Genomic DNA, 18,225 nt, shown 5'->3' with positions numbered 1-18,225 from the left:
AGATGATGGCGATGATAGTTCAACCGTTTTATGCTTGATTACCCGCCCCGAAGAAGAATCATCAATCGACACCAATATGCAACAACACACGCAGCAAAGGAGTCCTGACCAGCTCACATTGAAGCTAGATAAAATGGGGAAAATCCTCCAAGTGGACGCTAACGACTTCCGACCCTCCTACCAATTTAGCAAAGAAACCGGCCGATCAATTCAAGAGCTGTGTCATATGCAAGATTGGCATCGTCTACAAGCTCATCTGAAAGAAGTGCAGACTTCGCAAAGTCATTTCTGCTTTTCATCGGCTCCTTTTCGATTGAGATTGGGAGCGCCTGACGTATATGTGCATGTCAAAGCCAATTCGAGACTGTTCCTTAACACGACTCCCGGCGAAACAGACTACATAATGTGCATTTTGACTGTATTGAGTGGTAATGACTTGAACTCTATTGAGCCGAACCCAAATGCAGTGTCAGGCGTCGGTATGACTAGTAATATGAGTATTCAAGGTGTGAACCAAATATCCTCGTTACCTAGTACTAGCCATCATCATACTTCAACAACGAATGTAGGCGGTCCTTTAATGACTTCCGTGATAAATGGAACTGTACCTCCAGTTCAGGTATCACCACGGACGAATAGTGTGGTGACAACTTTCTCGAGTCCCCCCTCTGTATCTGAAAGTACAACATTCTTTCCTGAAACATTTGACTTTGATTTTCCTGGTTGGGAATCTCGGCCTGACTCCAGAACAAGCATTACGCCAGTAAGTACGTCTAGACCGCCTTCGGTGCAAGCTTATAGTCCGGCTGGACAGAATGTTTGCTCATCACCACTGGCTCAATATCATACGCCACAAAACGTGGTAGTCAGTCAGCCAAGTCCTCAAAATAACAATAATGGAAATATGAATATAAATACCAATAATAACAACAACAATGGCGGATTCCATAGTTTCGGTTTTACGAATTTCGACGACAAAGATCAGAAAGATCATTTGAATAATAACAACAATTCAAATAATAATAATAACCACAGCAATAGTGGCGCTGTTATTGGTCCGAATCCAAATGTGGGAGGGAATCAAAATCATGATTCAGAACGCCTTAGAAATTTATTAACTCTTAAGAGATCTCAAGGTAGTGCATCGTCATCAGGGGTGGTAGCAGGTGTTGTTGGTGATGATCAGGATAGTAGAAATACGCATCGGATATTAAAGGTGAGAGTTTGATTTGGATAAACCTTGGTTTCCCTTAATGTGGGGGTGTTTTTTTGCAGGGATTATTGAACGCGGAAGAAGATAAAGACGGTAATGCTTACACGAAATTAAATAACGCCTTGAACGTAAGAATGAATGCTCAGAGACCGCGAACAGCGGACAGTAAAAATAGTGAAAATCCGATGTTGCTCCAGGTAGTATAGATCAGTTTTAGGAATAATGCTCAATGCTAAAGCTTTCGTCATATTTTGCAGATGTTAAACGATAGAAGCGATGAGGGTATTACTCAAAGTGAACTTCTGCGCCAATTAAAACGAGATGATACACCAAAGGATCATAATACCACTAGTAATAATCAAACCAGTACCGAGGAATTGAAGAATTTATTAAGAATAAAGGGGAACGATTACATAAATCGTAAGCGTCCCCTGAACGAACCAGACGACGGGACGGTGCCCAAACGATCGGAGGACAAACCGTCACAGCTCCGCGAAAAGAATAAGATGCTTGCATCTCTCTTAGAAAATCCATCGAAAGCACCGCCGCCAACGGTTCCGAACCCTGTGGTAAAAATTATCCCAGATATTCCAAGTCGAGTGTCAAGCTCATCAGCGATCGGGCCGGGTCCACCGTCTGGTGTTGGTGCACCCGGAACACCCTCATCGATGATGAGCTTACAAAATAAACCTCCAACACCCGGCCAACCACAAGCAACGACCACGACCAATCTACATGCGAATCCATCTACACGAGGCATTCGCAAGCCTTCTGATGCCTACCTCAACCAACCTCAAATGCAACCGCAAGCAGATCAAGCCAAAAATCAATTGATGTTAAGTCAAGCCCAGTCACCCTCAACTTCGTCCGTTCAACGACCGCAAACAGCGGCAAGTTTTGCATCTTCTTTGGACCCTTCCCCATACGCTTCGTCAACAACATCTACCTCATCATCATCACCGCTTAGCGTAGCTTCCTCAACGACGCAATCCAAACAATTGGATAGTGTGGTTGGAAGTCTTGTGCAACACTTACAAAGTGAATTTGATCCGGAATTAACGAAATTATTGAATGAATTAGTTGATTTCGCGCCCGATTTTGACTCAACGAATCAATCAGTCGGAAATTCTCAAGAAGAGAATAACAAACTTTTGGCCATTAAGAAGATTGAAAAGTCGTTGATGCAATTCGAAAGTAATTCATTTTCCAATAGTCCGCCTGCATATCCGATGATGAGTGGTATTGTAGGACCTCAACAGGGAGCTCAGGTGAGTACATTCCAGACAGTAAGAACAGCAGTTTAATTTTGCAATTGAAAATATTTTCTGTAAATGCTAGTTTTATCGTAAGCACTTAAGCAGTCTCTGCTTGGATCTTCCTTAGCTTGTTTTAAACAAAGTTCCTTCATGACGCAATAATCGTCTTAACTTGAACTCTTCTCGCGATTCTGTACCAATTCAATTGCTACTGCCTAGATTTCCTAAGTTCTACTTATAATTTTTCAAGTTTAAACTATTTTTCTTTTCAGCCTTTTCAACCACCTCCGGTGTATACTCAACGCTCGGCGCGTCTGGCACAAATGTCTGGTTTGCGCCAACAACAATTCCACAGGGAGCGGCTGCTGCAACAACAGCAGAAGGAGCGTCTCTTGCAGCAACAGCAGAAACAGCGTATGGTTGTTCCTGAAAGTGCTACTGCTTGCGCTGATCAATTGAGTAAGTTCTGCAGAAATGTTGAATCTATTGAAAAATACATCAACATTAGCTTCCTTTCGTATCTTCTCAACTTTTCTCTAAACTGCTTACAAAAAACAATTTATATTCAAATATAGGTCTAAATCCAGGTATGTCTAATATCGGTTCGCTTTTGAATAACACAGTCGCACCGAACGTGTCACTGGCACGAAGTACATTACCTGACTCGCAGCTAAGTCCTGGCTTCCCGCAAAATCTGATACAACAACAATTGAGCCCAAGTCAAAGGGGTGCTCCATTTAGTCCGCAACAGGGTCAAGGTATTACTATCTGTGCATTGTCAACGACATGATGGAACTTAAAAGAATTATTTCTTGCTTAGGTTACCAACCGTCATTTCCAAATAATGCTCAAAGGCTATCACCGCAACAGCAACAACAACTATCACAAGTTCAACAGCAACAGCAGCAACAACAGCAGCCTCAAATTTCGTTTCCTACGGGTACAAATACTAATACGAATGCCCAATTATCGCCGATACAGCCGCCATTCAATGTTACGGCGCAACCTGTTTCAGGAGCGGTTGTACAAACAGCACAAGGACAACCTACACAGCAATGGAATTTGGGAAATTCTCGAATATCGTTGCAGCAACATAATCCTATGCTGAGTGCTCAATTGCAGGTGAGTTACTAGATAAAAATCATCTTAAATATAACGATCGGCGCTTATTTGGATGCCCGGTTTCTGCAATATTTCAGCCTCTAACCCATCCTACACTCATTTAATACTCTTTCTTCCCTTCCAGAATGTTGGCTATAACCCGCGACAATTTCAAACACAACGACGTTCACTCAATTCTCCTGGTGCGACTGTGACTAGACAAAATTCTTTTCAAGGTCAAGATGGTAGCGGTTTTCCAGGTCCCCCTTCGCCTAGCCCACAAGGACCATTTGGTACAACAACAAATGTTTTTAATAATCAACAATTACAACGAATACAACGACAAAGCAGTGTACCACAAGCTACACAACATCTTCCAGGTAGGTGTTTATCTAATCATTGAATTCTATATATTTTTTTCATTTGTGACACGCGAAAAAAAGACTTCTTTCGAGATATTTCTATGCAGAACAACTTCCAAATTGTAGTAATCTTCTTTGATTTCGAATGTACAGAAGTATCGAGATTTTTTTTTTTTTTTTGATAAGAACACGAATTCAAGTAATTTCCGAAACTAAATTCGGTGGTTGAGCAACTGCTACTTTTATTAGTTTTACTACATTCAATTCGCATCTCTTTATCTTCGTAATATGGTGAAGGATTGACAGTGAAAGATAAAGTTGCAATGTAAATAGAAAGAGATGCTGTTCATCGAGTATGCAGAAGTGGGTAAAGTGGACCCTCCGAAATAGTTAATTTTATGTCCTCCTTAGAAATAGTATGGTTCGTCAAGAGAGTGTGCTCGACTACTTTGAATTTGAAGTATGTCGGTCCGTTTTTTCCGCTCACCCAGACGGTTCCAGTTTTCGATGTGCACTTTGTTGCAGCTTGTCTGTCTAATGTACACATTGATATAACGGGTCCTTGGTTGACAACAGGAGAGTGTTAAGTAAGATATTCCGGCTGCAGAAAACGACGTCCAAAACATGTTTCCACAACTTTCGTTTCAGAGAAAGGAAAGGCTTCGTCTGAGGCAGGGGCTGCCATGTTTTCTTTTTCCTGAACTTTTCGGGCTGGATCATCCTGACGGATTAAGTGACCTGCCCACCGCAACCTATGGAGCCGGATTTTATCCACAACCAGTTGTGTGCATCCGGTCGTGGTATTTCATTGTTTATAAGCTACGGGATCGTCTATCTTCATGTAGGCGACTAAAAATCCTTCGAGGAATTCACCTCTCGAACATGGCTAAGCGTTCGCAATTTTTCTTGCTAAGAACCTAAGTCTCCGAAGAATATATAAGGATGAAAATTTTTGTTTGGGATGAGTTGTCCTGAGCCCACCATCTACTTAATGGCGGGCTGATGAGATCGCCTCTGCCCTGCGAGCGAAATCGCATAGCTAATATTATAAGTTTTAAATATATAAGGACTGGCATGACTATTGTCTTGCACAGTAAGAACTGAACATCGAAGTCGATGGGAAAAGACCAAAAAGCCGGCCAACGATGATTTGATGCAGTGGATGGTGATCTGAAAGCCTGACGACTGGATCCAGATCAGGATGAGCCGCCCGGGACAACGGCTGAAGAAGAAGAGTAATAGCTTTGACCCTATAGTAAAACCTTTCGAATGAAATAATTTTTTTAAGTTGAAATGAGCGCGTATTTCATAGTCGTAGCTGCTATTGGTTGTGATTTTCAACCCTAGAGAGAAGAAATGATCAGCAGTCTCAAAGTTTTAGCCTCTTTATTGTTCTGGTGGTGCTTTTTGGTGCTGACATTGCAACCATATATTTCGTTTGGCCTTCATAAATGTGCAGCCCAAGATCTCACGCTGCCTCCTCGATCTGGATGAAAGCAGTTTGTATATCTCTGGTTGTTCTTCCCATGATATTGATTTCGTCAGCATTGGCCAATAGTTCGGTGGACTTAAAGAAGATGATGCCCCTGGCATTTACCTCAGCATCACGGTTTATTTTTTGCAGGGCTGGTTTAAAAAGGATGGACGATAGGGAATAGAGTGAATGTGAAGCTTTTATCTGGCCTCGTACATTGATCAGTTTTACTGGATAAGCTATCATAGATGGCCTTGAAGTCGATGAAAAGATGGTGTAACAAATGGCCATACTCCAACAGTTTTTCCATCGCTTGCCGCAGAGAGAACATCTCATTTATTGGTGAATTGCCCGGAGTATAGGTCGATAGTATTCTGGACGTATAGGGCTATCCGACTAAGCAAGACAGCGGAGAATATCTTATAGATGGTACTCAGAAACGTGATACCTCTATAATAGCTGCACTGCGTGATATCTCCCTTTTTATCTATGGTACAGATAATGCCTCGCTGTCGTTAGGCATTGATTCACTGTCCTATAGCTTGAGCAAAAGTCGTTGAATCGCTTGGTGCAATTGGTCGCCTCCATATTTAACCGATTCGGTTGTAATTCCATCGGCTCCGGGCGACTTATGATCCTTAAGCCGATGGATTGCACGGACTGTGTCTTGATGGTGGGAGCATCTGTCCGTCGTCTTCAGTTGGCGGGACCTCCAACTCGCCGATATTCTGGTTGTTCAGTAGCTCATCAAAGTGCTCAACCCATTGCTCCAATATGCCCATTCTGTCGGAAATCAGATTTTCCTATTTGTCTCGGCAGGATGAACATCGAGGTGAATAAGGCTTCAATCTGTTGACTTGGTAAAACTTCCACGTCTGGTGCACTTCAATCTGTTGACTTGGTAAAACTTCCACGTCTGGTGCGGTTGCTCCCTGTACTTCTCTGAGTTCACAGACCTTTTGGTTCCCCCGGTTTTCATTTTTTTTTTTCAAGTGAAGTCGTTTTTCCGCTCGAGGGAGTTCGTGGTAGACTCTACGCGTGTCCCCGTTCTTTGAGAGTGCAGCATTCTTCTGTTTCGTTGCTAGCCTACATTCACCGTCGAACCAGTCGTTCCAACTTCTTTGCAACTGGGGCCAAGTATGTTTGTCATTTGTCGATACTTCATCTCCAAGACCTCGGTTAACTACGGTTATTGGGGCATCTTTATCATTTTGTTGTAAATGGTTCACCCTCACTTGATTGTTAGAGAGGATTCTAAGCCATGTTGCATTCGAACTATTTCAACGAAGTAGTGATTCGAGTCTATATTGACCTTGATCTATGTTTTGTCGTCTTTCCACGAGTACAGGCAGGGGTGTCAGCGATGGGTACAGTTGGGTCGCGTTCTTTAAAATCCATCGATAGAAATTTATTATTCCCAAAAATGTTCATCTGTCATTGGCGCTTTTGGGCTTTTAAAATCTTGGCTTCTCGTTAATCCAGGATTGGTCCAATTCCGTTGTGATTAATGGTATGGCCCAGCCACTTTCGTTCCATTCTGAGTGAGCGTATGACGAAGACACTCGACTAACACCTGCTACATTAATGCCGATTAAGCATTCATAGAGGACAACTCTCAATTGTTGTTCGTGTTCTTTCGGATCCCGGGTTGAATATCGTCCGCATAATGACAGAAATTTAATCCTCTAAGTACCTCATCCATAAATCGCGGAGAAGTGTGTACCGCGTTTTTCTAACCCGTAAGTCATCACTGTAAATTGATATAAACCAAACGGCATGATGCCCGCTATCTTCGAGATATGCTGTTTCGGCACGAGGATCTGGTGAAAAGCCGCAGGAGGTTCAGTTTGGAAAACATATTTTTCGCGTGTAATCCAGTGGCGATAGCCTAAATGTGGCGGAGCAGATTAGGATGAGCTTTTTTTGTTGAAGTGTCGGTAGTGCTTGCAGGGGCGCTAGGAGTCTTCCCTGGATACCCGATGAATCGCTCGAAATAAATTTCGAATGTTGTTAATCCTGCTGCGCCACATTTTCATATCTGTCTGGTTTGAATTATGGAAACGATTCTTTCGCACTTCAAATTTCTACTCACCCCTTGCAAAAAAAGTAGAATTGCCTCAAATTTTACCTATCCAATGTGTAATACTGAAAATAATATTCTTTAAATCCTTATAGCACGTCGTCATCCAGATGCTTGTCGTGTTTGAGGAATTGATTTTTAAGGTTTTGTCGAAAACAAAACACGTGAGGCATCAAATGATAGAGCTTGATAAGCACTTTTCGAAGCAGATATTAGTTAGAAGTGCAGGGGTCCGAAAGGGTTCAATTACTTCAGGGAACCGTTCACAGAAGCTATATAACCGAAAAATCTGTAAAAAAACATGGTATCTAGGGCTCAAAATACCCTCCGTTACGTTATCTGCTCAAACACAGTTAATAATAGTCAAAAATTTCCGTTGTACCTCGTTTAGATCATCCTATATCTGCAAAATTGCAGTAAGATAGGTTTTCATAGTGTGCATCATACTAGAAATAATAATAATAATAATCGTTGCACTACTCTGTAGGAGGCAATGTGGTCGGCATTGCGGTTGCCCGACATTATTACCCTGATTTGACTCAGGTACTCATTCACAGCTGAGCCGACTGGTATCCGACGTCAAATCAAGATACAAATCCCACTGTCATCAGTGAGATTGGAACCGCGACCTTCTGTACGACAGTCTTTTGCTCTAACCACTCAGCTATCCGGACACACCATACTAGAAAGTTTGGTGTAAATTCTACTATTGTTAACAAAGCTATCGTGGTCAAAGATATAAAATGTCAGTACCGCATCGAATCACATATCGGGTATATTCAGCGTATATATAAGTGGATCATCAACAAAACCTGAAGCGCCGAGCTTCCAGTTCCCGACTTGTTTGTTCTCTTTCTTTGTTTAATCGATGTCATATTTGAAAGAATTTCAGTAACTACTGTTGAAGACGGTTCCAATTTTAACAATTTTACCCATTTCTGCATACAATTTCATATCACATATTTCTAAGTAAATTCATTTAAAGAAAATTTTCAATTTGAAATAAGCAAACTGAACTAACGGAACATATAGTTAGCTGTAATATGTAATAGTGTGAAAAATAAATATATTAAAGTAAACAAAAACAATAAAACAAAATATTTTGCTCCACCGTAGTTAATATTTTTGAATTTAAAATTTTTAAAAAACAGGCTCGCCCCGTTCATTCGGTGGATCGGATTATGGCATGATGTACAACAATATGCAACATGCTGCACAAGGGCCACCTCCGCCAAATGATTTCTATGGTCGCACTCAGACCGGTAAGGCTGGTCCCACACCAAAAATTCAAAACAAAAAATCAAAAAAATTAATATCAGTATATTAAGAACAAAAGCAAAGCAAATTCCATCTGCCACTGATTTTTTTCATATTTAATATACATATAAAAGGATTGATAAAGTTCGTGTCTTTATATGTGTATTAGATGAATTGAAATACCCTCACGTTTTGTACCCATTTTATTGATGGTCCTTAATTGTATCAATAACAGCAACTGGGTTTAATGTGAAATTATTTAGAATGGGGATTTGGGTGCTTAATCTGATTGTAATTGGATATTCTTTTAGAAGAGGTTGTAAATTATATTGCTAACTCCCTAAAATTCAAAATTGTGCTCACACATATACACTGAGAATACCTTATTATTCCTTAAATATCCATATCAGCTCCCTTAATTTTAGAACTTCATTGAAATGTCATCTATATAAATAATTCACGAATTTATGATTTCACTTCATCATATAGTAATAAACGGTACCTAATTGTTCACATATTTAGATAAATCAGTAGCGGTTTCTTGTTTTCCAAATTCAAACTCAAAAGCAATGGAAAGCGTTGAGCTTTATAAGGATTACCTTCAAGATGTATTTTCGACAGTTTTGCCAAGCACTGGTTTGCCAAAAAAAGGGAATGCTCTTCTGATGTAGCGGTATGACTAAAAATACCAAAGTTCCTGCATTCCCTTAGATCTTGTAACTTTTTAGATTTATCCTTTTAGGATAAAAGGGTTAATTTTGAATTATTTTCAAAAATCAAAGAGACCTTAATCCTTAAACAAAATTAAAATATAGAATGAGAAGAAGCAACTGCTGGTAAAGTTTCCAATAGCTCCAGCGATTACAAAATACAAAGGTGACTCGAAAAATAAATAAAAAAGATCTATTCGTCTTACCTGCTTAAGATTTCCATATATTCCTCTTTTCGTAGCGTATCCTAGTACTCCGCCATAAATGTCATGTGCTCCTTGTACTTTCCTGCATGGTCAAGTCATCTATAGATCGAAATTCGAACCTATAAAGTCCTTTACATAACACATAAACCAATTATTGTAAACTGAAAGGAAGCCGTTACTGATTACACCATCCCTCATCAATCCTGTGGGTAATTAAGATAAATGTTGTTTGATATTATCATCACATTCCTGGCATCATAGCAATTGAATGTGTATATTTTATTTTGTAAAACTTACAAAAGTAAATATTGGTGTCTCCTTTTCGTTTTGGTGGTAAAAATGCAAGATAAAAAGTTTTTGAATGGAAAAAAACCTTTTGGCCCAATAAAAGAAAAAAAAATATTTTCAAAATTCATCATTTCCAAATATCCAGTGAATCAACTTCGAAAAATCAGAGTAATTTTACAAAATAAAATAAAGCAGATTTTTCGAAGTTTTTAATGCTCGGCGAGCTAGTTTTTTATAATTTCTCATTTAAAAATATCACATCATTACTTGTGGCTAACAATATTATACAAATATATTAACTTGTTTTAATGTTCGTTGTTCGTACTTTAATTTTATTATTGTGTCTCTGAAATTCTCAATTATTATTCACGATGACCTTTTCTCTTTGATTTTATTTTCCATTCTTGGACGTCGTCTTGCCTCGTGATTGTCGTGTCGTTCCTGTGTGATAAATGTACAATTTTCGCCTTATGATACTACCTACACAGGAAACGGAATGAATTCCTCAGAATATGTGAGACAGGAACTGAGGGCAGTGGTTAGCGGTCGAACACAACAGACAGCGAATAGTGGTACAGTGCCAGGCGGTGGAGGTGGTGTTAATGCTGGTGGTACCGGAATGAGAACACCACAGAGCCCCCTCGGTGGTTTAGGCCAGGGACCGATGGTGGGCACAACTAATACAAACGCTATGGGTGGAATGGCACAACAAACGCAACAGCAACAACCGCAACAAACTACTGCCCAGCAACAAATTCCTGGCAATGCACTGTTGAATACTTCGCCGGATACAATTTATAATTTTGAAAATGGTGAGTAGAAAGACTATAATTTTGGCACTCTTTTATAAAAAATAACTTAGAATACATACAAAGAATGGAAATGGAAGGTTTAGTTAATTATTTGATTGGACTAGAGTTAGTTTGACGTTGGATAGTTTTTCTTGGATAGTTCAATGAAATGCAAAATCAATTCCAAACGACCCCGTTTGGATTTCCTCCGAAAAGATCCACCGAGAAGCGCCACCATCTCTCTTCTCAAATCAATTACATAAAAAATACTCAATCAGTACTTGTTAAGCCTACACCTTGCCGGTGATCATAATGAAGTTGATTGTCGTTACCGCCGTTATTGAGGCTCAACAATCTGTTTCGCACCTTGGTCTTCAGAATGCATTGCCTCCAGAAATCTCCATCCTTCGGTCAAATTTTCAATATCTCAACAAAACTAATAAGGGTAACTTAGTTGACCTTGACCAATGTGCTAGGCTAGATAAAAACAGCAGGATCACTCGCAAGACCTTTTACCACCAGAAATGGTCTAAGATAATAAGGCGCGCTATCATCCATCCTTTTTAATCTGGTCTAACCTGGTTGCGACGCTGATGTTAATGCCAGAAGTACTATCCTCTTCAAGTCCACCTAACTGCTGTCCTATGCTAACGATCGTGGCATAATGCGAAGAACAAGTCAAAATATATAAATTGCCTTCATCTAGATCAAACAGGAGACGCGAGATGCTGGGCTAGACATGGCATCATTATCAGATCCAATAACAACAATATCAAATAGCATTGACCAGTGCTATGAGATCAATAAAGATAGGAAACTACTTTAAGAGCATTAATAACCTTTCCTATCTGGAGTTAAATCACAACCGATAAAAACTATAACGACGAAATCCGCCCACGGTTGTTGGCAGCCAACAGAACCTATTTCAGCTAACAAAAAACTGTTTCGTTCGAACCGTCTTACTATATGGTCAAAGTGCAAAACAATGATTTTGCCAGTCCTCCTATATTCCTTGAAGAATTTGGTTCTTAAGAAAAATTTCGAACTCTTGGACACGTTCGAGAGAAGAATTCTTCCTTGCTGGCGTAGGCTAGACCGCCAGCCAGTTACTAGGGATATTGAATTTGTGAACCTCGGGGGAACACGGGGATATTTGAAGTTTCTCACAGAGTGTTGGACTCCCGCAACGCCGTCGGATTACTAGGTTCAAACCGCTTCCGATTTTCTATCTTAAAGAATTTCTTTGACAAATGGGGTGGGGGGCGGGGTGAAGAGAAGGAAGATGAGTAGTAATTCAAGGAATCCGTTCAGCTCCTCCACCGAGCTCTATTTTCTTTGCAACAAAAAGAATGGGAATATAATGTGAAACACGACTCCATCTGTCGGCGCTCCTCATCATCTCTCTGGCGATGTTGTATGGAGGCAGTTCACCAGTATCTGCATAAAGTTGTTGACGAATCCTATCCCACTTTCCGCAAGTAAAAAAGATATAATTTACATCGTCACAGTCAGTCCTTCTCGAACTTGTGCAAGTAAGACTGAAAACCTCCTTCCAAACTTAGAAGCTGGATAAAGAAATACTCTGCTTTCGATTCAACCGTGCAATCCATCTGCCTCTTGTCTCGTTTTGCCAAAAGGGTTGTCACTCTTTTAGTGTGTATTGCCGGTTTTCACGAGCAACTACCTCCCTTGTGCTTGTAAAGGCTTTACGCTCCATAGCAAAAAGTGGGAATATCTCCCGCGATCATCATTACGACCGGTTTAGAGACAGTACGATAGGCAGTTGCTACACCCAAAACTTCCCGTTTCGGTACTTACACAAGGCGCTTAGGATACACCTCCTTGCTCAGAGCATCAGCCCATATCTCCGCATCGTAGAGCAGAACGAATTGCGTTGCACTGATTAGAAGACGTCGCCTGCTAGATGGAGGTCCCCCAGCTATCTTAAGGCCGAAACTCCCGGGGATGCAGGATCGGAATTGTCTTTTTTGGTTAGGATGACTGCTTTGAACAGTTCCATTGACAGCAATGCGCCCCACAACAAGTGTCGCAGTATTATCTACAGAACCATGCGCAACTCTTCTGATATGAGAGTCTTAGCTGACTATCGTAGGCAGCGTTTCTGGGCCCCGTCCCTAGGTTGGACCTCTGTGCTGCACTGGTCTGGCCCTCTAACGTCTCATAGAGCAGGGAACGGTCCCTCAATATCCGTGAGAGATATTCTGGCATGTGGAATTAATTTTCAAGTACGCTTAGCATGTTTGCCTATCTTACGGAATATAAGTCGCTTCTAACATCAAGCTTTAGGAAGAGCACTATTCGCGGAGATCGGCGGTTCTGTGCTTCAGCTTGATGAACCGAATCCACGACCGCATCCACTGTGCCCTGCTCTAAAACCGAACTGTCTTGGAGATAAGTCCCCGGCAGATAGTCTACTCCTGATGAGCTTTTCGATCACTTTCCCGACCGTGTCAACCATACAGAATGATCCTTTTTTCCCTTTGATAGTCACCGCAATACCACCAACTTCCGCCGGAAAGAAAAATTGCTCTAAATGCCGTCGCACAGTAGGTGCCCCCCATAGTGGAACACAGTTTGTATACCTCTGCCAGGATACCATCGTTTGTTGGCACCTTTTCATAGAGAGGATTGTCCCAACTCTTTTATTGGTGCTATCATCAACCCGTACGGAATATCCAGAAATAATGCTCGCACAATACGGTCCATTTTCCAGGGAATCCATTGACATTAAGTGATCAGGGTTTCCGTGAGCCGCGATTTTGCAACGTCTTGGTTCCTTCAAAGTCATGCAAACCCCGCAGGCTGTCGTTATCAGGTTCACAATTGACACAGTGTTAGTTGTAACACCGCCACAGCCGGGAGTGTTCAGGAAGAATAGAGCCGCGCTCACCTTGTTGCCTCGAGAGGTTGAGTCGTCGCGTCATTTTTAGCTGGAAGCCGCATTTCAGGCTTTGCCTTGTAGGCTAGTCTGATGTTGCTATTCATCAAATTGTTAACACATTTCCTCAGTTCGTCGCTCGAATATCTCCACTTTTTTGTCTTACTACTCTTTGTTTTAAAGATTCCCACTGCCCACCTTACTCTAGCTTCCGAGCATACCCTTTTTTGTTAGTTTCCAGTCCTCCTTTTTGTTCCTTTTGTTCGTTGTTCAGGTGTTAGAATGTTATCACTTTCTGTCGCGGGGTAGGGTCCCGGAAAAAGAGTTCTGAGAAGCAGATGTACCCTGTTCCCGGCATCCTCGGTAAATGAAATTTTCTTATTCCGACAGAAGGTATTGTTCTATCTTTCGCAATAACTTCCTATAGCTTGTATGCTTCTGTGCTTTTTCCCATCCTCTCCCTCCTAGAGTTTCGTTTTGATTCCCTGATCGCGTTGCTATCATATACTTCGTCAGTTCATTTTTGTACTTCTGCCAGTCCCCGGTTTTCGAAGTTTTCGGACTTCCGTTTTCATTTTGCCTAGGTTATTGTTACAACACGCCATTTGACTGATGACTTGACTGTCTTAGCCGAACAGTTGGCTTCATATGCATCAATGACAACTCTCCTGTGGTTTCTTATTATCTTTTTTTACTTCTGAGTTGCCCTCGATGTCGAATATGATTATTCTGTGATCCGACACTCTTCAATTTTTCAACAAAGCCGTTCATCAGAGTGTTCCCTAGAGTTATGTTTAATACCTCTTACCTGGTGGTGGTTACGAATGTTGGCATGTTCCCTATGTTATATATTTCTACCTTATTACTGAGGATGAATTCAAGAAGGTACTCATCTCCTCGATTGGGGTGGCCGTTTCCCCAGATCTCATAGTGAACATTGTCATCTCAGCTGAGGAAAAGTGGTAGCGGCTTCCTCTCACAGAATGTCGCTAATCTAACAACTAATTCGAGTGAGTTCCGCGTGTCGTCTTTCCTTTCGACTTCGTCCCCCAAATCAAACTTGGACAGCCACGCGGTCTCCAACCAGAAAATCTGAAAGACATTTATATTTGAAGTTTCGTATGAGAATATTACAATCTCTTGGTTTCTCACAAGAGAGGTACCAAATTTCTATATGCTTCCTCCTAGCAGACCGTGAATCAACCCCCAATACACCCAGGGTTCTTGAGCCAGCACTATTTCAATGTTATCCTTGGAACTTGTCCTAGTAATTACTCCAGAGATACCTTTTGCATGGTGGAATTTTATTCGGGAAAAGCATCTTTTCTTAGTTTCTTCCTGTCCACGTCCAAAGGTATGCCTGTAATTGAAGGCACGGCCATTTATAACAGATTGTAGTGATCTTCTATGAGGGAATTATTTTGACATTCAGGAATTTCCTTGCGATAACAATGCCACTTTTAAAGAAACTTGTCTGAGATGCATCAAGTTGAACATCTTTTCTCTTTTTGAAGTTTCATATATTGGCGTCTAATACGACGATACGACGATTGAGCGCAATGCTGACCACATTGCCTCCTACAGTGTACTGTAGTGTACCGTTACGATCTTAAATGAAATGCTCTAACACACTTCAAGGCCCTGATCCAATATAGATTGTTACGCCAACGATTATTTTTATTATTAATAAAACGATTGTTTCAAAAATAAGGTTCCCTATGAGGCTAGGTGAAATCTGCCAACATCACCTTGTTCGCTGGTTCCCCCACCAGCGATCCCAACAACAATCGCGACGGTCTGTATCCGCCTGACAGCCATCTGTGGTGGAGTTCTTCATCGCCGTCACCACCACGTGCGCAATTAAGCGAATCATGTTCGATGACCGGCGAATCATGATCCAGCAATTGGCTTCTGAAATTCCCGAGGCTTTTGAAGCTTCAATTGATAGAATTTTGACTCCAAGGTGTGTGCGCACTGGGTGCCGCACATGCTTTCAGAAATCCATAAATAGCACTGCATCGACTTGCTCGGGAATTTCTGAGTGAATGCGAATACCAAACACTTAAACTCGATTGTTCCGGGGGATGAAATGTGGTGCCAATACGTTACTCCGGAAACAAAACAATTTCACCAATGGAAACACATCGAGTCGCCCAAACCAAAGAAATTTAAGCAGTCAGCAGGACGGTTTGGGACCACAATAAACTGGACAAGTTGTTGCTAGACCTTGAAAAGGCTCAAGATCGTCGTAGGGGAAAACTCACCAAAGGCGTAAGACTGCGCCACGACAATGCATGCCCGCATGTCTCGCAACAACTGAAGAACTTAATCGAGGGATTTCGCTGGGAAGACATTGTCCATCCCTCTCACAGCCCTGACATTGCACCCAGCGATTTCCATCTGTTTCCGAAGTTGAAGGAATATCTAGGCGGTCGTCGATTTGAGACGGACGACGAGTTGCAAGACAAAGTTTCCAGGTTTCTCAATAGATTGGCAGCGGACCTCTTTTAGGCGGGAAGGGAAAAGTGGATTACTCGTCAGATAAAATGGCGCTTATGTAGAAAAATAGTTTAATGATCAACATTTCCAATGGTGATTCGCTTTTCAAATAGAAATTTCTTTGTGCTTGAAAAAATTGTGGGAGCCTTATTTTTGAAACAACCCTCGTATTTTAACTTTGTAAGGCCCCCCCTTACTTTGGCTATAGGCGTATACAATGCCAGTAATAATGTTACAGTACTTTGGATTCGCACTTTGTGAAGGCTCCCCAAGGAAGAAATACTCATATCTACTAAGCGCTGGGAGATGTACGGGGAGTTATTGCTTGCCATCATTTTAATTCTTGAATCATCAGACGCAAACTATCAATATTCTTATCAATGAACAAGTTGAATATGTATATCATTCCAGATAAATTAATTGAATTAGATATTATTTTTGAAAGTTATGAGTCCGGCGCAGACGCAATCCAATCCTTCCATTTCATTTAAATTTCAGAACATTAATCTGTTATCTTTAGTTAAATCACAAGCAATAACAAAACAATTTTGTATTTATTAAAACAAATTTTATAGTGACAGACTTTTTCGGCGGCAATTCAACGCGGTGACCCTAATAAAGGCAACTTGTGATTACTCCTCCATCAAAAGTAATTGTTAAATTTCAATTCAAACAAAACTAACTAAAAGTGTTGAAACACTCTGGATAAACAGCAACGGCTAAAGTGATGTATGAAAAGATATTCTTCCGAAATACAAAAACATAACAAACAAAAAAAAACCGGGATTTTATTAGCAGTGATATCATGCAGGATGCGGCACACAAACCTTAGATCATTACAAATAATAGTAAGCAAAACTGTAATACAAAATTTTGAAATCCAAACAGAATGTAAAGAAGGTGAAATAAGGCAGAAACGTAGAATGAAAACATAAATCCAGAAACAATAGAAACTCTGATTGAGATATTTATACGAAGATTGTACATTTTCAGTGTGATAAAAACCATAAAAATAAATAGCAAGAAAACAAAAATGAATAAAAAAAAAACAGAATATTAAGAGAGAAAAATTTGATATTTTTTTAAAATATTAAATTTAACGGAAATTAGATAAGATAGAAAAGCAGAAACTAAAGATATATATATAAATATATATTATGTATATGATTGATAACAAGCGAGTGTTATACATAGAGTAATTCATAGGACTATAAAGTGTAATGATACGATAAGAGCGAGTAACATTAAACAAGAAAGTACGAAGAAAATGGGAAACATTTTAATTTTTTTTTTCAAGGTTTCTTCATTCTTATTTTGTATAATATAAATTATATATACATGCATCTGTTTATCTTGTAAACCCTCTTATACAAAATAATGATTAAAACATTTTTGAAATCGGATAAACGTAAAATCATCTATACAATAAAATCTGGGTATAGTTGAGCCTGTGCACAGAGAGTAACGATAGGGCGTGGTAAATATATGCCAAGAGAATGCAAGGCAAAAGTAGGAAAAATACTATACGAGAGCTAAAATTAAGCAAAAAGGAAAAGAAAATTATGAAAATTAAAAAACATTAAACAAAAAACATAATGTGATGTTGCATAATATTAATATTAATGATAATGATATAAAATTACATATTAATATTTGAAGAGACAATGTTAATGTTTTATAATTATGAAATGGTGAAGTAAATTCGATTAAACTACATTATTTAATTTTAATATATTATTATTATTTTTTTTTAATGATTATCATTTCTTCTTTTGCTTTTTTTCTGAATTCTCAGTGTAAATATTTATATATATATGTATACATATAAATATTACAAACATAATTTTTCTTACTTAGGTGTATATTTATCTATCACGTTAATATTAATTGTAAAAGTAATTATATATCTATATATTAAATTCAATGAAATAAGTGAAAGGTAATAACTTAGAACAAGATGAAGCAGAAAAAAAGGTAATTTAATGTTAAGTACGATAATAATAATGAAGTAAACAAGAAAATCACGATAAAAAGAAGCAAAATAAAACTCACACAATAAAAGTCATCAGTGATCATAGAACAGGTACGA

The 18,225-nt window shown here is 39.8% G+C and overlaps 1 protein-coding gene across 7 annotated transcripts in view; it reads left to right on the top strand.

Moving 5' to 3' along the window:
* The window catches only part of LOC119650576 (nuclear receptor coactivator 3), a 291,430-nt gene extending 274,238 nt beyond the window's left edge, over nucleotides 1-17,192 (top strand). For 6 of the 7 annotated variants that reach the window (XM_038053396.1, XM_038053399.1, XM_038053397.1 and 3 more), the window contains 10 exons: nucleotides 3-1,216; nucleotides 1,276-1,410; nucleotides 1,471-2,481; nucleotides 2,742-2,928; nucleotides 3,045-3,227; nucleotides 3,290-3,591; nucleotides 3,716-3,950; nucleotides 8,638-8,748; nucleotides 10,436-10,759; nucleotides 16,712-17,192. In XM_038053396.1, coding sequence (XP_037909324.1) covers nucleotides 3-1,216; nucleotides 1,276-1,410; nucleotides 1,471-2,481; nucleotides 2,742-2,928; nucleotides 3,045-3,227; nucleotides 3,290-3,591; nucleotides 3,716-3,950; nucleotides 8,638-8,748; nucleotides 10,436-10,759; nucleotides 16,712-16,746 — 3,737 coding nt within the window. In that variant the 3' untranslated portion in view covers nucleotides 16,747-17,192. The remainder of the gene's footprint in view (nucleotides 1-2; nucleotides 1,217-1,275; nucleotides 1,411-1,470; nucleotides 2,482-2,741; nucleotides 2,929-3,044; nucleotides 3,228-3,289; nucleotides 3,592-3,715; nucleotides 3,951-8,637; nucleotides 8,749-10,435; nucleotides 10,760-16,711) is intronic. The other variant, XM_038053401.1, reaches the window with a different exon arrangement.
* The last annotated feature ends 1,033 nt before the right edge of the window (nucleotides 17,193-18,225 follow it).

The sequence above is a fragment of the Hermetia illucens genome, chromosome 3 (assembly GCF_905115235.1).
Source record: "Hermetia illucens chromosome 3, iHerIll2.2.curated.20191125, whole genome shotgun sequence".
Classification (NCBI taxonomy): Eukaryota; Metazoa; Arthropoda; class Insecta; order Diptera; family Stratiomyidae; genus Hermetia; species Hermetia illucens.
The sequence above is the reverse complement of the archived record's forward strand: the minus strand, read 5'-3'. Positions and strand labels throughout refer to the sequence as shown.